Genomic DNA, 25,106 nt, shown 5'->3' on the forward strand with positions numbered 1-25,106 from the left:
TTATATGCAACTAATTGGTTTTATCTTCATTATAAATCCATCAGTGATGTCACTATATTACTGTTTATTTCATTGGCCCGTTTGACTGTCAAGGGTTCAGCCTCCAGGAAGAAACCCTAAATACAAAGTTAATACACCATTACACATAAAAACGACTCCAGGGTGTCTAATGAAGTACTGTCACCTCATAGACACATGAAAAACTGGCAAAATACAAACATTGTCCATCTTTCTTTAAATGTCAGTGAACTGGCAGAATCAACGGGGGCAGACTACTGCACAACATTACTCGGCCTGTATGTATTTACAGGGGAAGATGTGACCAGCACCTTTAAGGGCAAGGGCCTCTGAAAAAGCTGCAGAGCTATCCATGGTATATAATGCAGCCTTCAGGTGAGTATCTATTCAGATGTTCAGTAGCATGTCATGGCAATCAGACTCCCGCCTTGCAGAGACAACCTAGTGACACACATCCACCGTGTCAACCACCGCCTGGCCATCTACAAGCAGGCAGCCACACCAATATACTGGTGCCTCATGCCCTATGATCCAAACCAAGGCTGGGAGAAAAATGAAGAGGGAACCCTGGAACCGGTGTCTTGTGGCCCAAAACCCTCCCCACTTCACCCATTGACTTGCTGGAGGAAACCGTTGAGGAGATGGATGGGGAAGAAAATGAAGAACAAGATATTGATTGGTATATGGTGCATTTATTGATTATGAAGACATGGATGATGAATGAAGATCATTTGCCCTTGACATTTGTGTAATATATGCATACATTTTCAAAATGCAGTCAGTAGCCTATATAACTTACATGCAACCCCAATGCACAATTTCTGCTGCTGTGCTAATTGATCTATGTTTAACAGACTGCAGAGACCTCTATGCGAAACATTTAAAAACCCAAATCGAGTTGGGAGAGGTCCAAATTGAAATAGGAAGGAGAAGAAAGATGAAGTTAGACCTCGACATTGAAATAGGAAGGAGACAAAGGAGGAAGTTGGACCTCGAAATTGAAATGATGGAGAAAGCAAGTATGGTCATCATTTCAATGCAGTGTAAGCATGACTGAAACACAATGTATAGTAATCATAATTTCCCCTCTCTCCTAAGGTTCCAACAGCTCCAACTAAATAAATAAAAAATACTATTAAATGCATGTCATCTCTCTCATTAATGTACAGTAGGCTAGTTATTCGTCCACTGAAATAGTCTAGGGGATCAATATTATATTTTTACATGTATTATTTTGTTAATTATTTTGTTCTTAATTGTAAGGTCAGTTTAATATTGGCTATCTTCTGAATGTGGTTTATCTTCTTTAAGCTATTTGAGTACATTTGTCCTTTTTGCAATGTATTTATCAGGTGTAAGTTTCTATACGAGTGTATTTTTGGTGTAATTTATTATAGCTGTATATTATTATAGTTTGAGTTAATTTAGTTAGTGGTCATTGTGAAGGATTATACAAAAATTAAACCAAAAGGTGCTTCAATGCCAAATACGATAGATACACAAAGAGTAACGGAAATTATTCTTTACTGCAAAGGTTTAACAAATTAATAGAATAACAAAAAAGGAGAGGAAAACAAATCATCCAAAATAGCTTTGGGCAATTCTTTCCCTGACAACCGTCCCCTCAGGGTTGTCAGGATAGTGATGTGGGATGTCATCCCAGTCCCTGTCCTCCAGCCCTCTCCTTCCTAATCGTTGCAATATTGTGGAGGACAGAGCATGCTACAGTTATGTTGCATGCCCTGTACGGGGTGACTCTGAGGTGGTTGAGACACTGGAATCGGGCCTTCAGCACCCCAAATGTCATTTCGATCCGTGAGCATAATTGTAGTGCTCTGTAGGGGTCTGGGGTTCTGGGAATGGGGTCAGGAGGTAGGGTTCACACGGATACCCCTTGTCTTCCAGGAGGTAGCCTGGGAATTGAACACAAATGCAATAGTTATAGTTAGGGCTGCATAAATAGCAGGATAAAACGGTGGAAAAAAATTGTGTGACTATACCGAGTTCCAGTCTCTGTCCCAGAGTGCAGGATCTAAAGATCCTGGCGTCATGCGCTGACCCTGGCCACAGTGCCACAACATTGTTGATTAGGAGGTCAGCATCACATGTATCATCTGAAACCGTCAAATGAAATGTGTTAATTTAGCCTATATGTAAGCTAATTAATGCATATATTTAACATGAACAATGAGTCATTCTTACTTATGCTGTGGTACCACTTTCGATTAATAAAATCCCCCTCATGGTCACCTGAGGGGCTTTTTCTTTTTATACGGGAACAATCTAGAGCCCCAATGACATTTGGAAATCCTGCAAAATTAAATAAATAGTTTGGTTAATTTACTGTTCGAAAGTTTCACATTATTATTAATAATAATAATAATAATAATAATAAACTTTATTTGTATAGCACCTTTCATACATAAATGCAGCTCAAAGTGCTTCACAGGGCAGGACACAAAAATAGAATACAATAAAACACAGTCAAGTAGTTAAAATGATAGAACAATGGCAAAGAACAAAATAAAAGTATAAAAACATAGAGAAAAAATAAATAAAAACACAACATGCAGTAAATCAGACTATCTTGACTTAAATTCATGTTACCGCCAATTTGGTAGAAGTCCTCCTTGATAACGTTGATGTTTCTATGGCCAGGGAAGGTGATGAACACAGGTGATGAACACAGTTCTTTTAAGGCAAGGTATACTCTGCGGATTGTCCTAATCAAAATGAGTCCATATACAAATATAGGTGTTGAATTAACAGTGGAAAAAGTCATTGGTTTAAGAGCTGTTTCACAAAACGAGGCGTAAGACATCAGGATTTGGTTAAACCTGGCTGTTAGTCTGGTCCGGAGCAGGTTAAGGCCAAAGCATTCGTTTCCATGGGAACGAATGTGGCATTGCTTTCATGAAACCGAATCAAGCCTCAACATATCCAGGTTAACTGGCCAAGTTAATCTGGCAAGATTAACCAGTTTTCATGAAATCGGTTAATCGCTGATCAAGGCTATAATAAACCAGGATATCTGTTAAATCTGGGTTTAATCGCTAATCCAAGTTTCATTTCATAGGCCCCTGGTCTACTGTATGGAATCCCCCTTCCAGTCTTTGGAGAGGGCAAACTTAAATTATGTGCTCCATAGTTTGCTCCTCGCCACACGCACACAGTGGCCTTGGGCTACTGCCCCATTTGTGAAGGCTGGCCAAGCAGGGGCCATGTCCAGTCCTGAACCTATTAAGCGTACACCACTGTCTCGTTGGGAAGGTGGTGCCAGGGACCTGTTGGTTGGGGTCTGACACGATGACACAGGCACACAACCGCCTGTGGGACTGAGAGCGCACTCCACAAGGAGCATATCGGCATCATGGGCGCTCTACAAGGGCGTTTCGATTCAGGATGTCTGCACGGCGGCAAGTTGGTCCTCACCGTCAACTTTCGCTAGATTCTATAACCTGGACTTCTTAAATTACCTCTGTTAACATGTAGCGTCTATGGAGTGACGTCACGCTATCAACACTAACCCCAAAAGGGGGCGTATTAAGGGGGGTGGGGAAATTCTGTGAGATAGGCTTATTAGGAGTGGAGAGAGAGAGAGAGCAGCACAGAGTGAAGAGAGGAGAAATGTTTGTGAAGAGAAATTAATGTAACACACATTGTTTTATAAATCTTGACCAGATTAGTGAAAAAGTAATCTGTAGAGTTGAGTTGCAAGTGTTGGACTGGTTGATGGACAGTGATTTCAACAAGGAATTACAAGGACGTTTTCCAGCTTCACTGTGACTGTATGCTGTTAGCATGCTAGCTGGCTAAGCTAGTTGGACAGTGTATTATGATAGTGGGAGGAGGTAGCCTGTTTAGCTAAAGCAGTCAACTCCTAAACTACTAAACCTTCCTGAAGACGTCGCCTGAAGCAATACATCCCAGATAGCGGGTTGAGCTACCAGGCAACGCTCTAACCTTCCTCTGGCAACGTGGGACCTGCCCCTCATCTCTTCTGACAGACTCTGCCCAGCTAAGTCCATTGTTCACCATCCACCTGCATGTGTAGGCTGCACTATGCATCAAAGACACAGTGCTCACACCACCACCATTCTTCTGAACTGTAAGTTGCCCTTTGACTCACAAGAGTGAAGACACAGGCCTGCAACGGGGGGTTTTGAGTACTCATTTTATTTGGTTTATTTTTACATGCCGGCTTAGATAGTTCATGTGTTAAAGGTTATAAGGTATTATAATTGTGAATACAAGTTAACTGAAATGGTATTGTAAAGTGCATTTTGCTGAGTATCATCTACTGTACCAGTGAGAACTTTATTCTGTTTTTTATTTTAAGATAATTTTATTTGAAGTAAAATTATAAAAGACATCTGGTTGTTTTTTCTATTTGCTTAGATAAGGATTTCATAATAAGGTGTGCATTTAAAAAGGTTTAAAAAGGTTTAAGCTAAAAAGGTTAAAGACGAGTGATTTCATTGTAATTAGTTAATAAGGGAGCTCAAGTTTATATTTAAAATATTAAAACTGCTAGGTACTTTTAAGTTAAAAGAACTTAGGGGCCCTGCCCATAATTCATAAGGGGTAAAAGGGGCAACATTTGTTTGTTTGTTCAGTCAGCCATGGTGACTGTTGAGACTATTTACTTCTACTTTCTACTGTATTTCTTTTCTTTGTCATTTTTTCATTGTATTTGCCATTCGTTTATACAGGGTGCAGGTGTCACGGCAAGCCCCCCCGGACCACCCCTGGCGGGGAAGCGCTATCATTCTAATCTTGCATAGGACCACCTGACCTGAGTCCTAGAACTGGCACTGCATGTTTGATTTATCAACGCAATATGACATTTATTTTTGCCCTCTCAAAAATTGCAATTGACCCCTCAGTCATTTCATCCTGCAGCCGGCCCTGCTCCCTACCCAAACACTGAGGAAACTTGTTGTTTGATTAAACATAATGTGCCACGAAAAATAGCTTCCAATAGCTTGTTATTTTTGCGCCGAGGAGGTATGTGTCCATATCGCCTTGAACAGCCAAAAAAATACATCTCCCTCCGGCTCCCACAGACTAGTGAGTGAAGCGCAGTAATGCATGATTTATTCTTCGTCGTACAACGTGTTCCGTGCTGAAAATAGCGGATCTACAAGCTCACAGCGTGTCGCGTCCGCGACGCGTTGTGAGCTTGTAGATCCGCTATTTTCAGCACGAGGAGATATGCAGGCTGTGAGAACAGAACATTCAGACACTTTTGCCATCACAATAAAAGCATGCAGCTTTCAGAAGTTGGCCCATACACTGACACCACGCTAGACAGGAACGCCCAAAAACGTCACATCCGGTTTTAGCCTGGGGTAAGAATTTTCTATGGCTGCCAATGCAACTTGGTCCAATCCTTAATCACATACGGACAAACATCTATGCCGATGCTATCTAACTTGCGGAGGTAGCGTACGGCCTTGTCCACGGGCAACAGATCTTTCAACGTATGGCATTGCAAATACGTTTGATAATCGCTACTCTGCTCAATATTGTTTTGAAAATGCCGCAAATTGCATTGCAGTGAACGAGCGCAAATCACAACTTCCCCCGGGGGTGGGCGGAGTCACCGTTTGAGGCGCTGATTACGCGCCGTGGTGTCAGTGTATAAAGTATTAAAAATTTGCTGGCATTTCACATTACAAAAGAGCTATTATTTGGATAATGGTAATGGATTGTAAAAGTTGTCACTTTATTAATCCCAAAGGTTGGAGTTCATTCCCAATAGCAGACTTTATTCCTATGGGCTGTGGCAATAATAATATTATTTTTAAAAAGAACTATAATAGTGCATTTTTTGGAACCATGAACTTTAGTTCAACATTTTTAATGATGAACTATGAACTGAACGAGTTCATTTAAAAAAAAAATAACTGTGAACTGAACTAGTTCATAAAAATAAATAACTTTCCCAACACTTCCACCTGGGAGCACAGCTGCAAGCTGTTGGACTAATTGTGACTTCATTATTAAGTGCCAGCTTTCTGTGTCGGTTCTTGACCCGGAACTACTTCGTTTTACGAACGGCACTGCGGATGCGCGACCCCGTCTAGGATCACTAAAGAAGGAAAAGCCAAGCAAAAAAAAAAAGAAAATCAATAATAGCCTATCTGACGTAACGTTCCGCCAATAGCGGGTGCAGGTTGGATTCTAATTGGCGGAACGTTCCATCACAAGCAGTACATTTGTTAAGTGTATTTCGCCCTGTGAGGTGTACTTCTGTTGTGTTTATTTTGACACAGTAAAGACTGTAGTGCTGCCAGTCTGGTTTCCATCTCTGGTTCCACACAACACTCCCGGGTCACAGCGTGACAGCAGGTCGAGGGCCTCCTCGTTCATTTGAGCTATTCTGCGTGCCATGTACCTGTAGTCATATCAAGTTTGTAATCTGTTTGAAGAGAAATACTGTACATATATTGAAGTGAAGGGCAATACTGTACATGTATCTGACAATAAAGTGATCAATGGAGTTCCATTTTGAGAGTCTCATTCACAGCTGAAATCAGGCTTTATTCAACTGCCTATAAGTAAAGAATGTGACATTATAGAAGGTCTTTTTCTGGGTAAAGTACATTTGATCTATTTTGTGACATTGTCGTCATTGGTACAAATGGCCAAATAGCCTGGCAGAGTTAAGAGACAGACTGAAAACAATGCTGGCAGTCAAAGGCTGCTGAAGGCTGGCTACGCGAGGCGATGTATATATGGGACTGAAGAGGCTAATGTAGTGTGTTTTGTAATAATAATGAATATCTAGAAAGTAGCAGTAACTAAAGTTTTCAAATAATTGTAGGGGACTAAAAGTAAAATATATGCCAGTAGAAGTACAATTTAAAAATAGAACTACTCCAGTAAAAAAGTAAACAAACAAAAACAAAACAAAATCAAGTATAGTACTTGACTAAATGTAGTTACTTTCCACCTCTGAGTGGGGCTCCCTGCTTAGTCTCTCTCTCTCAGCTAAGATCCTTGACTGAAACACCTGTTTTAAGATTATTAATTACCGTTGAAATACAAAAACAAATCACCAAAAGTCGCTACATTGTACCTGCAGTGACCTGGTCACTAACGCTTGGCACATTAAAAAACAACAACAAAAAAAACAATCATAACATTATTGACTGCTGCCCCCAGTGGTGTGGAGGTCTACCAAAAGTCACACTTCCTGTCGGACAGGAAGGGGGGGGGGTTCTCCTAGACCCGCCTCATGCTGCTGTCCTCCATCACACAGATATTCTCAGGCTTGGAATAGTGGGAGGGATCAGCCCTGTCAATCAGTCTGAAACCCCGCCCTCAACGGCTCCACTGCATGGCTCCTCCTCCTCTGCTGCAATCAATCTGAAACTCCGCCTCTCAACGGTTCCACGGGCTCCTCCTCCTCAGCAGGCAGGTCTGGAGAGAACACGGAAGGGAAGTGATGTCATTGTTCACACAGAATTGATGCACCACTGTGCACAACCTTCAGGTTTAGTATTTTAAACTAACTTGTGATTGGACAGGCCTTGATCAATGCTGCTTTCGGGGAACTAAAGCCTACAGTTTGCAGGTCAATTAGAAAATTATGCCAGGCCAGCAGTCATGTTGGCTTGTGGTAGATGTTTTTGTCAACATTCCATTTTTGCCACGGACATGCCAAATGAGACAATACTATTACCAGAAACACATAACAGAATAACAGGTTGCCGAACGGATTGCGGAGCGGTCTTGATACCGGAAGGTCGCCAGTTCGAATCAGCGGTCCGACACGTTAAAATTACCACCGCTGAAGTGCCCTTGAACAAGGCATTGAACCACTACGATGAAATGTTCTATGAGCAGGGCCTTGCTGGAAAGAAGTTCTTGAGCTTAGCCCAGATACCCTGGGTAAATATAGTAATCATTTCATTTCAACTCTTGAGTGTTCAAATGGAACCAAATCCATTTGGTTCGATTTGAACACTCTGAGTTAAGGGGGTCTTTGCAAATAAAACATTTGAGAACCACTAGTACTAAAACTCTAAGAAGAGAACACCAGCACTCACGGACATGTAATTTAAGGCACTTTTATTCTTTTCTGATTGGCACTGTATGCTGCAGACAGCAAAACGTACGTGTTTCGGCTTGGAGCCTTCGTCAGCGTTGCATGCTATAAAAAACAGTGTCACTTTTATAGTGTCCGGGGGTGTGACACCTTCCCTTGTCCGTGTCGATACAAATAACAAACAGCCAAAACCCAAAAGTGCAAACATAATATAGCAAAAATACAAATACACATTAATATGATAAACTCTGAAAATTAATGCGAGCATTTCATGTCAGTCTCAGTCCTTTAGCCAATAATTATGAAGGTACAGATAATTAAAGATGCAAAATGCAAAATTTAGGCATAAATGGCTAAGTCCTTGATGGGGGGCGGGGGGTTGTACATGATTAAACATTGCAGGTATTTGAGAATATATTGTTAAAATTAGCTGCAAAGTTTTTTTCTTTTTTTTGACAAGACAGGTTGAGCAACAAACCGAAATTAGAGAACACTTTAAAGTTGACTAATACAGGGCAAGTCTTAGGGCCTCTCTTCTCAAAGTATATTTAATTGAAGTCCACCCCTCTCTCAAAGTGGTCATTTAATCTACACATGAGACAAGGGACTCATAGTAGCCTGAAGAGTTTCCTATGTATAGGGTCCTCGTCTCAATAACCATTAATGGAAAGAGTCACTCCATGTTTTCCACTACTATACTTAAATCCATTTTGAAACCACACCAATACAAATACATTTAGACAAATAAATAATGATATACGTGCACGACGCATGGACATATTTCATCCAATGTCTCAATAAAAGGCTACTGGTATCTTTTGTCCACGGCTCGGATCTTCAATGGTGCTTTATAAAGTAATAATTTGGCAAATTGCCTGGATACTAAAAGGTGTTTAAAACCTGTAGAAGCTATCACCAGACAGAACCAGGAACGTTTGTTTGATGTCATCCCATGTTTCGTGTTTTTTTCTTTATCCAACCGGAGGTCCATTCTGACAGGCTCCTCCTTCACACGTAGACGGTGTTGAAGCATCCACCCCTGGTCCCGCCCCTCTTCGCACCCATTGGTTGCCGTTTCGTGGTTGGACAAAAATCCTCTCTCCATCCACTACCATTGAAATAATGTGTTTCAGTTGCTTCGTATTGATATTCTGTGCATTCAGTTCTTATTTTAAACTTGGTGTCAGTAAAAAGGAACATCACAGGTGCAGCATGGTGACTGGGCATATCATTTGTTGTTTGTTTTTATTTTTTTCCAAAAAATGTTTTAGCAAATTTAACATAAACAAGGCGGAACCAGGGCGGAACAAGGCAGAAAGAGCCTGCTGGTTAGTCAGTCAGGGACCAATCAGAAGGCTGACAAAGGGTGAATTGCAGAAGTTGTGAACAGCCCTTTCTTCATGATTGATAGGCAAATTTTCGACATACTTAGCTACAACAGCTTCTCCCAGACGGGCAGAGATTTCTAGAACTCGATCATATTCGGGTTTTGCCAAAGACACTCAAGCCCATATACACAGCAAAGGGTGTATCAGGATCTTTTGAATGTTGGTGATGAGCAATGAGCACCCTCCTTATACTTGGCAAAGCAGTTATACTGCAATAGCTGTGCAATTGCCATTGCCAGATTTCGATGCCCCATGTTCCAGTTATGATTTAATGTCTGAACCATGCTCTATCATGAAAATAAATTGAAGGAGTAATGGTGGATAAGCGGGGACCACATGTAATTCCGACGGAGCATTAGTCCAGTCGCGTCTGCCCCCGTGCTTGCGGTTATGGTTAGGTTAGGGGTTGAGGTGGGTTGTCGTTTGTCGGACCAATGACTAGTCAGAACAACGTACTGCACCCGTTGCAACAACAAATGAGTCAAATGTTGACTTATGTTGCAACATCTCATGTCTTAGCATTGAGCTGCCTTATTCAAATCAATAGCTTCATCATACTTGCTTGAACCAAACTGTTTTAAACGCTCCTTGTAAATGTGAACAAGTTCTGCAAGCCTAAAGATAGGCGGCTTTACTACAGGCCTGGAAGTCGGATAAGCCTCCGACAGTTGATATGTGGCTAAGGGAGCTGGGAGGAGTGCTGCATTTGGAGAAAATTAGATTTACCCTGTCGAAAAGGGAACCCTTATTTCAAAGAATCTGGTCACCCATTATTGAGATGCTTGTTGTGTTGGACTGAAGTGATTGAATACGATATTGTTCTGCCCCGTAATGTCATCTAATTAATGTAAATGTTTTTTAGATTGTGTTGTGATGTTGTTTCTGTCCTCGGAGTGCGGTGTAGTCATCAGCCATGTCGGTTATTATTTTATTGTTTTTGTCTTTTTCTTTGACTGTTATGTTTTGTCTCTTTTTATTGTAAGTCTTGTTTTGTTTGTATGTTTCTACTATTTTTTTTGACCAATCTGTAACGTGTTGCTTAAATATTACTGAAATGCCTGTATACCATATACATTTATATCATAATAAACAGATGTATTTTAAAAAAAAAGATAGGCGGCTTCACTGGACTCTTCACTGGCAATTTTGGTCTCAAATATGTAGCTGACTGACTCAGAGATTTGGATCTGCTTCCTTCTTGTGTTGAACCTGATTATTTGCAAAGGGTGATATTTTATTAGCTCCTGAGCTACAGCATGTCCAGCACTTAGTATAGTGCAAGTAGACGCCCATCATTTAGACACAATCATTTATCCTTCAGTCAGATGCATGGTCATGGCCTGCCTCAGGTTTCTCACAAAGAAAGCATATTGCCTTTTGATCGTGACATGTTCTGGGAAGCTTGCTTGTGCTGCAGCCCTCTTCTGAATCCGAGGAGGATATATATAGTCTCTCTTGAGATCTTTTGTATTTGAATAAAATCTTACATCTAGCATATGATACTGCAGTGCATCATTTTTTCGTAGAGTTTCCTCTATACCTCCATCCTTTCCTCTCACCATCATCTAATCTGGTTTGGTCTAAATCAATTAGCATAATATCTATTGCTATGTTGCTATCCGGAATCAGCATTATGTAATTTTCGTTTTGGTGACGATTCATTTTCATTTGTATCTTGCTGACAGACAACACTGTGTCCATTTTGTCTTAAGTCTGGCATCGATCGCTGCAGACATCCTCTACAATTTGAAGGCTGATTTTGTATGAAAACTATCGGTGGACAATGTTTCCATAGCATGCATAAGTCTCTCTCTCTGCTGATGTTCTCTCTGGTGTTGTGTGTCAAAGACTGAGCCCAGCCACAGCATGCAACTACGGTATATAGAGGAGAGCTTAAAGGGTAAGACCACTTTTGTAGAGGTTTGGGTTGTGTACAGGTACCTTGCCATGATGTAACTCCAAATAAAAAATAGAAATTGATAATTCAAAATATGCTCGTCATTGACTTACATTGTACGCTGAAACAGCTCTCGAAGTCACTCTTTTAGTACGTAAACAAACACAAACAAAGTTGATTCAGACAATGTAGAGCATCACCCAAACTCATGTTGTTTTATTTTTTATAAATGTTAACTTCCTGTTGATTTTACTATTTAATTTAATATCTGGATCCGGATCCACGGATCCAGTCTGGGTTTTCCTCCTAATAAAAATGGCGAAATCAACAGTTAGTTACTGCGAGAGTGAGTGAAACTCATTTCGGCCGCTTGTATTCGCGACCTTATTCTTTCAGTCATGACCCACACTTCATGACTTCATGGACTGACAGATCATGTAATAAATAAATACCTGCCCCCTGAGGCTGGTGGTCTCCGGGGTCGTCGTTGTTGTCATGACAACAGATGTGTTCCGGGGGCCAACGCAGTTCCCCGCTCTCCACCTCCCCCCCCTCACTGAGGTGCACCACGATGGAGGGGGTGAAGATGTGCTGGAATAGAAATAATACACTTAGTCACTTAACGGTATTACTTTGTTAACTTAAGTGGTCAATGGCTCTAAATTGTGATAGTAATCATTGCGATAGTATAGAGTGTTTGTTCAGTATATCAGTGTTAAATACCTCTACAGTATATTGTGACAGTATTATCATTGCTATCCAGCTCTTTAGTAAAACCGAAACAAATTATAAGTAAAATAAATCTACGATTTTCTGGAGAAAGAAAGTACTTTTTCAAACTTCATAAATTGAATAAACAATATATAAAAATACGAATGAATAGCACCGGCAGTAACACATCTACAATCTCACAACATCAGGGAGACGGAACATTTTGTTCTCCGTGTCTGTATGCGTGTCTGTGTATTTGCGTGTCCGTGCGTGTGCGTGTCCGTGCATGCGTGCGCGTGCGTGATTCCACCTGAAAGGGCATCCTCTTCTCCCCCGAGGCTCCGCCCATGCTGAAGTCCCCTCCGGACGAATCACAGCTCTTCATCACCTCTGTCATGTCGTCCAATCAGAGCCTAGAGATGGTACAAAGCAGTCACTCCATTTAAGTATTAGAAGAGGAACATCACGGGGTGCATACGTTTGTTAGACACATACTAACAGTTCGACAGGCATTAGTCCGGTTAAAACTAACCCGTGGCAGGTTAAAACTAACCCGTGGCCGGGTTAAAACTCACCCGACACTTACAACTAACCTGTGGCGGGTTAATACCTGACACGCATGTCGGCTCCTGACATGCGTGTCAGATTAAGATTCGGCATTAAATGCCATTAATCCACCAGAGATTGATTTGTAGAAAATAAACCAGTTGCAGCTTTTAAACTACAGCAGATTTAAAACATGGTAGACTAGTTTCATCCCACGATTTTTGCAATAAATGTTTTTCACACAGTGTCAACTATCTAATGTAATCCTGGGCGCTACACTCCCTCTGCCAACCTGGGGAGAGCAACGGACTGGCCTCATGCTTCCTTCAATGCACGAGGAGTCCAAGCCGCTTCATTGTTGTAAAGAAGTGGTTTGGACTCCAGGGGGGGTTTCCCCGGTATAGGACATAGCGCGTGGAAGGAACACGTTATTCCAACCAGTTCCTTTCCCTCCCTCTGGTTTTTCTCCAGTGTGGACAATCTGTTGTGTCTTCAGATTACCTAATGGTTCGTACACACGATATTTGCTCCGAATATGCTGTCGGGAGCATTTTTGGCGCTCGCCGACAAAACTCCCGATCTGACGCAAGATTGCTCGCTGTGTGTGAAAGGAGGTGCGAGAAGATCCAGCGCCGATAAAAGCGCTCGCCGACGCCTTCCCGAGCGTTTCTGAATAGCTAGCAGGTTTGATATTTGACTCTGTCGCCCTGTGTCGTAGATATTAGTAGCTATATTAACCCAATATTGCTGTTACGCATTTCACTTGAATAATGTTGATAAACCGCATCGGAATCAACGCTGCAAACTTTTGGACCTTGTGTGCTGTGTGTGTGTGTGCGTGCGTGCGTGCACATACGGAGAGAGACAGAATTATTTAATGAGAATCAAGATTTAACATCCTGTCTCGCGCATGTAGGCTACACTAATCACAAGCATTCGCCCTGTGTAGCCTATAGGCCTATCTCACAGCATTTCCCCGCCCCCTTTCCACGCCCCCTTTTGGAGCTAGTGGTGTTATTTTTTTTGCGGTCCATAGGCTTCCATGTTAAAAGAGGTATTTTCACAAGCCACAAACTACCGTTTTGTAAAGGTAAGGTTTATTCTACTTATTTGAGTTGTTATACCATTGTGTTTTCTTCATATTATTATCGGTCTTTGACATTTTAACATTAGGAAATGTACTTAGATTCTCCAGAGAAAAAAAGTGTAAATGCCTAATGTTAAATGACACCACTATCAACCGGAAGTGGGCGTGGAAAGGGGGCAGCCTATTTCTGCGTGTGTGCACACAGAGAGAGAGAGAGAGAGAGACGTCCTAGTGTCGGTCTGGGGTCTCGCGCTTGTATCATGGCATCCTGTGCGTGTACGTGAGATGTCAAAATGAATTTGTGAACTCTTGCAGTGTGTGATGCCTATTCGGCGACCAATAGTTTAGTGTGAAAGCCAGCTTGCACTAGAGGTCCCATCTGTACAGTCTGAACTGGGAAAATCTGCTTTCTGCTTCGATGCCCCTACTTCATGGAACACTGTGTGTGTGTGTGTGCGTGTGTGTGTCCGTGTGTGCTTGTGTGCGTGTGTGTGTGTGTGTGTGTGTGTGTGTGTGTTGCGCACAGGTGGTGAAAAACAACCATGCAGTTTTCGTGCTTAGACGCACCCAGCCAGCCAGCTAGTACCCAGCCAGCCACCCACACACAGCTCCGTAAGGGACTCAAAAAGGAATACCCCAATATCCTATGGACAATTTAATAACCTGCTTTTAAATCTCCCTACCTCGATATGTGATTGTTTTTTAACTTATGCTTTATTTCACTGCTTGTGTGTTATATCTTTATGCCTTATACTTGTAGATTTGTGTTTGTGTTTTATATCTGTCTTAATTTTTGATTGTTGTGTATGTGATCTAGGCAGCACTGCATGCAAATGAGGGTGAATAAATAAAGGTTTCAAACTTTCAATCAATCAATCAGTTCTGATTGACATAAAGAAAGTCTTGGTAAACTATTGACTATACTGTAAGATGTTGGTTCTTCTGTGTCTCCTTGCTGAATGCGTGTGGTCAGGAACAGTGGGTCATTGGCAATTATACCACAGGTCGTTTCGAGGAAGCAATCTGATTGGTTGAAACAGCCTTCTAGCCGTGGGTTAAACCAGCACCGTTCACCACCTAATCAAAACAAAGAATTCAGCTGCTCTGTTCTCCCAGAGCGCTAGCAAACTCGGTGGCTAGGCTAGCTAGTTTCTTGGGACATTTGTGGTCGTAGTGACTACATCTGTCATTAAAGAAATATATTCTTTCAGTGATTTTCTTAGTTTTAAGGGTAACTGTTGTATAATTGCAATATTACACTCGAGTAACTTACTACCACGACAGGGATGCGGTGAGGAACGAGACGAAGTCGAGTTCCGCAAGCATCACTGAAGTGGCAATAATCACGTTAACCCACACCCTCTCGTGTAATATTGCTTAAGTGTGCTGCTATATATAGAGTGCCACAGTCTGATCCCCTGGTCTGCGGAAGTAATTTCTCTATGGAGAATCAAATTGGGTCATCGTAAAAATCGTCTCATATAAGAGTTGTGGTCCAAAAACAAACAAACTGTCTCGGCGATATTGTCGGGGAGGTGTGTATAGTTTACGACAGTCAGTCACTCATATTTGATACAGTCTGTTTCTTTTTTTTTTTTTTACAGTCTGTTTCTAGCGAAAATGTAAAGATGGAATGCTGTCAGTGCCAATTTTTCCAGTTTTCCATGTGTTTATGAGGTGACAGCACATCATTAGACCCCTTGGTGTGGTTGTTATGTGCAAAGATACAAATGAAAAAAACAGTGATAACAGTGACATCACAATATCATCCCCTCCCCTAACCCCTCCCCCTTTATCATACAACAAGAGCTGTGGGTGCAGCTTCAGTTCAGAAGGATCACCAGGCAAACCAGGCATACTTAATGAACTGGTGGGCGTGTCCACATAAAAACGACATTTGAACAAATACTGTACACGTTTTAAAAAAAATAAAATCTTCCTCCTTATCTGATGATCACGTTTTAGGGTGGAAGAAAAATCACGGCACTCATGTTTAACCAAATCGTCAGCAGTAACATTAGCGTTTTCTCGTAGTCAGTTGATTCGTCATATCCATATGAGTGAAACGGCCAGGGATGATTTGTTTATTTTTCAAACACACAGTGAGGCGATCAATTGATTGTGTGTGTGTGTGTGTGTGTGTGTGTGTGTGTGTGTGTGTGTGTGTGTGTGTGTGTGTGTGTGTGTGTGTGTGTGTGTGTGTGTGTGTGTGTGTGTGCTATATGCCTACTGTATGTAAAACTATTCAAATGACCAGACATCAGACAAGTCACACACACACACGCACGCACACACACACACACACACACACACACACACACACACACACACACACACACACACACACACACACACCACCTCAGTGTATGACATCAGACGAGTCATACACACACACACACACAGATCAGACACACACACACACACAGAGTCACACACACACACACAGATCACGTGACAACTGAGGGACTGTACAGAAGATGATGATGATGATGATGATGGTAATAATAATAATAATAATTATAATAAGCCTATACATTAAACTGTTAAACTGATCTGAGACAGTGTCTCCTTTGTGGAAAACCAAACTCCTACCGCTCATTCAAAGACAACATAACAGGTTAAATATAGTATTTATTTATATGTGTCTTCATTGTATATTTTGAAACAATACATATATTGTTTTTTAAATGTTGTTTTTAAATTGCGGTTTCGCGCCACGTTGTGAGCTTGTAGATCGGATATTTGCACTACTTCCTAGACATTTGTTTTCTAATTCATGGAATTTCTTCGATTTTTTTTGGTTCGATTCTGCATGAAATTACTGAAAATATCTTTCAATTCAATTTTTAATTCATATTTTTTTAGTTTTTTTTTTGCTTTTTTGGGAATCTTTTTTTTAAATGTTGTGAAATAAATAATAATTACAAACTAAATGTAGTTAACAAATAATAGAGGGACTCATAAAAGTGTGTCCGCGAATGGACCCGACCCACATTCATACACCAATGGCAGCAGAAACCATCAGAAACATCAGGAGCAATTAGGGGTTCAGAGTCTTGCTCAAGGACACTTCGACACTAACCCGGGTTCGAACTGGCAACCTTGCGGTTACTATCCAGCCACACAATATAGCGCTAATTTAACACTGTTACTGAACACACACTCTATAGCAATGATTACTGTCACAATATAGAGCTATTTAACACTGTTACTGAACACACACTCTATAGCAATGATTACTGTCACAATATAGAGCTATTTAACACTGATACTGAACACACACTATAGCAATGATTACTGTCACAATATAGAGCTATTTAACACTATTACTGAACACACACTATAGCAATGATTACTGTCACAATATAGAGCTATTTAACACTGTTACTGAACACACACTATAAAGCAATGATTACTGTCACAATATAGAGCTATTTAACACTTATTTTAAAGAGATGGAACGACTCAACGAGAGATGGGAGGTGGAAATCATTACAGCTGATGTTACAGTGATGAACTGTGTTCATACCTGTTGAGACTCGGTCGCTGATAATCCTTTCCCGTTACGGAGACAGAGACAGAGAGCTTTGTTCTGAAGAGAGAGAGAGAGAGAGAGCTTTGTTCTGAAGAGAGAGAGAGAGCTTTGTTCTGAACCAACAGGAAGAATAATGTACTGGAGAACTAGAGTAGAGACATCACCTGGAGAGAGAGAGAGAGAGAGAGAGAGAGGGAGGGGGGTGCGTGAGAGAGAGAGGGAGAGAGAGTGACACAGAGAGAGATACAAAGAGAAAGATAGAGAAAGTGAGACAGAGAGAGAGAGAGACACACACACACACGCACGCGCGCGCACGCACACACACACACACACACACACACACACACACACACACACACACACACACACACACACACACACACACACACACACACACACACACACACACACACACACGAGAGAGAGAGGGAGAGAGAGTGACAGAGAGAGATACATAGACAAAGATAGAGAAAGTGAGACAGAAAGAGAGAGACACACAAACACACACACAAGAGAGAGGGAGAGAGAGTGACAGAGAGAGATACATAGAGAAAGATAGAGAAAGTGAGACAGAAAGAGAGAGACACACACACAAACACACACACACACACACACACACTATAGTCTACACTTTGGCGGTTATGAAAATTGCCACCATTATTTGAATAATAATAACAGTGATGTGTAGCACACACGCACTATACCCAGATCTAAAGTGCTTTACATAGATTGTGTATTACATTCACACACACACACACACACACATCCACACACCGATGGCGGAGGAATTAACCATGCAAGGCACCAACCTGCACATCAGGAGCAATTAGGTGTTCAGAGTCTTGCTCGAGGACACCAACTCTGAGGGAGCTAGCCCACAGGGATCGCACTGTGGGAACCTCACTGTTCCCATCCGGCCACTCTATACCCCTGAGCCATCTGTGGCTCAGGTCAGGTACGTCACCCCTGTAAATAACTTTATCACCCTCGGCACCCCCTGGATCATCATGGATGACATTGTTCTTTTATTAAAGGTATATTCAGTCATTCAAATACGACTTACTGATCGAGCCTTGATGCACATGCGGTTGGCCTGTTGCACTTCCCCCCACTGTAGAGCGTGCATGTGCACATTTAGTTACCAAATCACCCAAATCACTGAAAGGTTTCATGACATAGATTTTCATTTGTTTTTCTTTTTCGTTTTTCTTTTAGGGTTTTATGACCTCAATTGCAACCCACCTAACCTGAACTTTGAACATTGAGTGGATTTTCTGTGGTCTGGAATCTTCTCTGTAACTAACCCGTGGCTCCCGACATGTGTGGCAGGTTAAAACTAACCCGTGGCTCCCGACATGTGTGGCAGGTTAAAACTAACCCGTGGCTCCTGACATGTGTGGCAGGATAAAACTAACCTGTGGCTCCTGACATGTGTGGCAGGTTAAAACTAACCCGTGGCTCCTGACATGTGTGGCAGGATAAAACTAACCCGTGGCTCCTGACATGTGTGACAGGTTAAAACTAACCTGTGGCTCCCGACATGTGTGGCAGGTTAAAACGAACCCGGTGCGTGGCCTCCCGACATGTGTGGCAGGTTAAAACTAACCTGAGGCCTCCCGACATGCGCGGCAGGTTAAAACTAACCCGTGGCCTTCCGACATGTGTGACAGGTTAAAACTAACCTGTGGCTCCCGACATGTGTGGCAGGTTAAAACGAACCCGTCGCGTGGCCTCCCGACATGCGTGGCAGGTTAAAACTAACCCGTGGCCTCCCGACATGCGCGGCAGGTTAAAACTAACCTGTGGCCTCCCGACATGCGTGGCAGGTTAAAACTAACCCGTGGCCTCCCGACATGTGCGGCAGGTTAAAACTAACCCGTGGCTCCCGACATGCGTGGCAGGTTAAAACTAACCCGTGGCCTCCCGACATGTGTGGCAGGTTAAAACTAACCCGTGGCTCCTGACATGTGCGGCAGGTTAAAACTAACCCGTGGCCTCCCGACATGCGCGGCAGGTTAAAACTAACCCATGGCTCCTGACATGTGTGGCAGGTTAAAACTAACCTGTGGCCTCCCGACATGCGTGGCAGGTTAAAACTAACCCTTGGCTCCTGACTTGTGCGGCAGGTTAAAACTAACCTGTGGCCTCCCGACATGCGCGGCAGGTTAAAACTAACCCATGGCCTCCCGACATGCGTGGCAGGTTAAAACGAACCCGTGGCAGGTTAAAACTAACCGGTGGCTTCCTGTGAGGTTAGGTTTAGGGTTGGGTGTTGGACTGGGTGTTGGACTTACGTGAGTCCGCTCTACACCACATATCTTCTTCCTGCTCCTTTTCTGTAAAAAAATAAAGTATAGTAATAAAATGATAATCACGTGAAGCCATAAATTAAACGAAATAAAGACATAATATCTTTGGTGAAATTAGCCCGATCTATAAGCTCACAAGGTGTGCTAAGTGCCATGTCGATAAGGCTGGAGAAGGAGGTGTTGTCGATCTGTTTCCATCACTGCATTTAGTTTCACTGATGCCACCGTGTGTGTGTGTGAGTGTGTGTGTGTGTGTGCGTGCGTGCGTGCGTGCGTGCGTGCGTGCGTGCGTGCGTGCACGTGTGCGCGCCCTCGTCCATGAATGTGTGTGCAACTGTAAGTTCGTCATACCACCCATGCCCTGTTCCTTCTATAATTGATCGGCAGACTGTCAATAATTAATCGGCACCTATTGATCCAGTTACAGTGATGGGCATGCAGGTTCTAAGTACAGTTTAAGTACTATTACACATGCACGCGCGCACACGCACACACACACGCACACGCACACACACGCACGCACACACACACACGCACACGCGCACACACACACACACACACACTGTGTGTGGCCTTGTTGCACAACAGGTTGTGATGAGTGCCCTCTTAGGCTCTCAAGTGCAGATAGTGTGAACATTCACGTCACACATCACAGGAGGCTAGACCAAGTCGAGACCGAGACCAGATTTTCCCAGTTTTCTTTTTTCTCATCATTGCGAGAGCAGACAGGCGGACAGTCAGCTGCACTCAGCCGGGAGGCCGAGACAGACAAACCTGGGCATCGATCGTTGGACGCCTCCCCGGGTCCTGGTACGGCCCACGATATCGCTGTTTTATGCCAAAATGCGAGTGATGCAAGTTATGCAATGCTATGTGTGATACCATATCACGGTACCACACTAGCATTGCATTACTTGATGATGTCTATATAGAGCGTCGCAGTCCCGCCCCCTGTCATGACGACGCCAGGCCCAGGAAATGATTCCCAATGCATTTTTCCCATAGACATTTCAAAAAGTATTTATTTAAACACGGTTAACAAATAATTACAAAGAAGAAAAACAACAAAAAAGTGTTGTAACCTGCCGTTTTTTTCTTCTTTCTAATTATTTGTTCGGCCGAAATAATTGTGACAAGGGTTGGCTTTGTACGACGCTTAAAAGGTCTTTAAATAAATACTTTTTGAAAAGTCTATGAGGAAAATGAACGGAGAATCATTTCCTGGGCCCTGGTAGGGGGCGGGACTACTTTGATGATGGAGAGGGCCACTATATTTCCACTCTCACTCCAGAGGGCCACTATATTCCCACTCTCACTCCAGAGGGCCACTATATTTCCACTCTCACTCCAGAGGGTCACTATAATTCCACACTAACTCCAGAGGGCCACTATATTTCCACACTCACTCCAGAGGGCCACTATAGTTCCACACTCACTCCAGAGGGCCACTATAGTTCCACACTCACTCCAGAGGGCCACTATATTTTCAGTCCATACTCACTCCAGCGTACGACCAAATTATTTCCACACTCACTCCAGACGGTCACTATATTTCAATAACTTGTTTGATTTTGTCCTTCGACATTAAATGAGAAAACGCAACATTTTGCATATTATTAAACATTCACTTGCGTTCATCATGTTCTATTTTTGTACATGTGTCAAATCACTCGCAAACACACGCACACACACACGCACACACACACACACACACACACATCTCTAGTCTTTCCACTCGTGGTTCACAGTGGAAACCAGGGCAAGGTTTCAAAGGTCATGACTCAGCCCCACTCCGCCTCTGATTGGCTGAGGGCAGTGTGACGTCATCAGTGGAAAGTCGCTCTCATGCATGGAAGTGATGCTGTAGCGTGCCAAGCTACCTACGATCTGCACTGGCTCCATTACCCAGCAGGCATTGGGTGTCTGCAGGAGAGAGAGAGAGAGAGAGAGAGAGAGAGAGAGACAGACAGACAGACAGACAGACAGACAGACAGACAGACAGACAGACAGACAGACAGACAGACAGACAGACAGACAGACAGACAGACAGACAGACAGACAGACAGACAGACAGACATCTAATTTAAGCTACAGTGTAAATAGAACTTTCTCCAGCTCTTTACTGTAATAATAATAAAAAAAAGGAAATATATTCTCAGGTCAGGATGCCAATACTCTTTCACTTTCATGGGCAAACCTTCATTCAGTTAGGTACCCAATTTTACCTTAAGTGGTTGGCTGGTCTATTGTAGTGTAGTGCAGAAATTAGATGTATGCTTTACCCAAATTAGTGAATATAGCATATCTACAAGCTCACGTCACAACGCATGGCTTAACGCCGCATTGTGAGCTTCACCACTTTTCAACTTATCTTCATATAAGTGGTCCTCCTCACTAATGTTCATGATAAAATAGCACATTTGTTTTGTTGTGTTGTGCTGTTGTGTCATTAGAAAGCCTACTTTCCTTTCACATGTATATAAATGGTACTTTTTGGCCAAAAGGGGATTTTGTTTCCACCGGAAAAAAATACTTTTAGTTACTCCACTGCGCCTTCTACTGATATTGCCCAGAGAATAGAGCTCCGAAGTCTGACGTCACTTTCAGTAGAGGTCGTCAATCTCCAGGTTCATGTATTTGTTTATTTGCATTGAGATCCCCAAACGGCGATTTTAGGTCGCTTCATATAAGAACTGTGTTTGAAAAATAAACCGACCACCTCGGCGTTTCTGTCAGGGGAGTGGCTGTGCGTCGTTAATGATGTCCATTCATATTTGATACAGCCAGTTTCTAGAGAAAATGGAATTAATGTGACCGCAAAAGCCTTGAAACTACATATGAATGCAATGTCGCTGAGCATATACGTCACGCCCAGCTGTCAACATATTGCGTTCCTGAGATTCCTCGTTGACGTAAGCTCAGCTGGTGGTGACTCGACTCGTACTAACCACGATACATTATATATCAATCAAATAAAAATAAAAATAAACGTAATTAACGTTCAGTTTCTGTTGTGCGACGGGCTGCGGGCAGAAGCAGCCTACCCGGAAATGTAGTCTCTGAGCTAGTCTCATAGGATGGCTGTGGTCAGTTCAGAAACCCGTCCACCAGTGATCCAAGCTAATGGAAAGAAACTACAGGCTTTCTATTCCTGAAAAGTTGCAATGCGAAAATGGAAGACACAGACCAGGTAGAAAACAAATGTGCTATTTTATCATGAACATTAGTGAGGACCAATTATATGAAGATAGGTTGAAAAGTGGTGAAGTGATTATTGGAAATTATGGAATTTCTGGATTTCTCTTAATGACAATACAGAAAATAAATGATTTGAATTCATGAACAATGTTGCTTTTCTGGGAATGTTTTAAAATAATAATAATTAAAATCAAAATGTAAAGACACGCATTTCTGAACACAGAAGCATAGCATCCGCAACCAAGATCAAAAGAGCCCTGTTGCAATGCACTTCATTATAATACATAATGTGGCCACTCTCTTATATCAGGGGACTGAACATGCAAAATGTCTAGACGATCGAGGAGGATCAGATTTTAATAGATTGCTGCTGCAGTGGGAATCTTTTTGGATTTATTCTCTAAACACGATGTCTCCTAAAGGAATGAATGTCTCGTACTGCAGGGGTTCGCAAAGTTTTTGGCTGGGGACCCTCTGACAAATTATAATAGACGGCTACAATATCCTTAATAATAGACAAAATACATCATAAATCAATACTGAAACCAGGTATAATCAGTAAGGAAATCTATGCAGGCAGTATGTGTACTATGTAAACTCTAAATTTCCATTTTCCAGCCATTCAGTTATTTTTTATTTTTTTGAAAATAATTTGGGGACCCCCCCAAAATAAATTTGGGACCCTCTGAGGTAGCCTGGCTAATAAGCCAGACTAATATCACACAACACTGTCGCGGTATATTAGTCTGGGCTGGCTCCACTTGGATTTCATTTCCCGGGGGGCGGGTTCAAACATTTTCTCTTTGACGCAATTGGTCAGAGCTACTGTCAGTCAAAGGTCTCAAGCATTGAACGTCACTGTACCAAAGCCCGCCCATATTGCATACCGTGTCCCGATTGGCCCGACCTGTTCTCGGTTGTAGGAAAGAGGCGTGCTACTGAGCCTCGCCAGACCCTAATCCGCTGGCAGGCAAATTTCTTTTTGCCAACGGCTGATTCGGTCTGGTTTATTAACCAGGCTACCTCTGAGGGGTCGCGAAATATATAGTGGCACAGTGCAACTGTAATGAATGAAAGTGACTGGCTGCCACATAATGTGCAGGCTTCTAAAAGTCAAAATGATGCTTCAATGCTTCATTTCAACATTGTGTGCCCCTCAACATTCAACATTGTGTGCCCCTCACGTCACAAGAGTGTGATTTTCTTTATACCTGAACAGGAAAACTATAGGGCATAGCAGTGGGTGTGGTTTTCTGGTTCCACTGAAAAATCTGCCATTCATTTGTCCCACAGAGATTTACAAAAATATTGATGGAGCCGGCCAGCAACTCTACCTCTGACCTCAAACCCTCCATCTACTGTATGGAGCTGACCTGTTCTGCATATGTTGATCCTACCCCACCCGTCCTTCCTGTTCTGGCATTCCCTATGTTGATCTGACCTCATCAAACCCTGTACACTCAAGACACACTCCATATATGGCCAGTGCAGAATTAAAGCCAGCGCTCTCCCAGCAGTCTGCCATCTGCCGTCACCCAGGCGGATGCGTGCACACAAACTGTCATGAACCTTGTATTTCACTGGCTAAACCAATAACAGTGCAGACAGTGCCGTTACAATTTGGTGACACTGGCCTGGAAAGTTTTTATATATTTTTTGCCCATGCAAAGTTTACAACGGACATTATATTCTTGGCATCTTTGACAGACAAGAATTCAAAATAATGGCGATAAATGTCTGATCTTTCTGTCTGCTCAGCGCATCGTATGCTACGTCATAACTGTGCGCAGGCTGTGACGCACGCATTCTAAAAGAACAGATCTACAAGTTACAATGCATCTCTGTTGTTAGCTGTTGATAGCTTGTAGATCAGTTCTATTTTCGCATGCAACAACTTGCTGCTCTGAGTACATAAATGAATGAATGAACAAACAAAAACAAATGACGCTCATTTGTAACGAGTAACACAGCGTGTTTTGGCGGAGTAAATAGGTATACTACTCGTTACTGGGTAAAGTAATAATATTACAGTAATATATTACTTGTAACTCGTTACTGCCCAACACTGTTTGTAATGCACAGCACGGGGGATTTGAAACCCACAGCATGGATGATTTGTAACCCACATCACGGGTGATTTGTAACCAACAGCACGGGTGATTTGTAACCCACAGGACGGGTGATTTGTAACCCACAGCACGGGTGATTTGTAACCCACAGGACGGGTGATTTGTAACCCACAGCACGGGTGATTTGTAACCCACAGCACGGGTGATTTGTAACCCACATCACGGGTGATTTGTAACCCACAGCACGGGTGATTTGTAACCCACATCACGGGTGATTTGTAACCCACAGCAC

The 25,106-nt window shown here is 42.5% G+C and overlaps 1 protein-coding gene across 1 annotated transcript; it reads right to left on the bottom strand.

Moving 5' to 3' along the window:
* Positions 1–6,653: 6,653 nt before the first annotated feature.
* On the bottom strand, positions 6,654–17,266 carry LOC306940481 (uncharacterized protein). Its single transcript, XM_079525577.1, has 4 exons — positions 17,233–17,266; positions 12,381–12,483; positions 11,812–11,950; positions 6,654–7,446 (listed from the first exon to the last, which is right to left on the bottom strand). The coding sequence occupies exons 2-4, from the start codon at positions 12,465–12,467 to the stop codon at positions 7,388–7,390; spliced, it is 285 nt and encodes a 94-aa protein (XP_079381703.1). The 5' UTR covers positions 12,468–12,483; positions 17,233–17,266; the 3' UTR covers positions 6,654–7,387.
* Positions 17,267–25,106: the final 7,840 nt, after the last annotated feature.

The sequence above is a fragment of the Electrona antarctica genome, assembly GCF_951216825.1.
Source record: "Electrona antarctica genome assembly, chromosome: 17".
Lineage (NCBI taxonomy): Eukaryota > Metazoa > Chordata > Actinopteri > Myctophiformes > Myctophidae > Electrona > Electrona antarctica.

Excerpts from the sequence above, each read along its gene's own strand:
- LOC306940481 (XM_079525577.1), bottom strand. The coding sequence starts at position 12,467 with ATGACAGAGGTGATGAAGAGCTGTGATTCGTCCGGAGGGGACTTCAGC. Across the intron at positions 11,951-12,380 it reads AGAAGAGGATGCCCTTTCAG|CACATCTTCACCCCCTCCAT; the intron begins GTGGAATCACGC and ends TTTCTATTCCAG. Across the intron at positions 7,447-11,811 it reads CCACCAGCCTCAGGGGGCAG|ACCTGCCTGCTGAGGAGGAG; the intron begins GTATTTATTTAT and ends TGTTCTCTCCAG.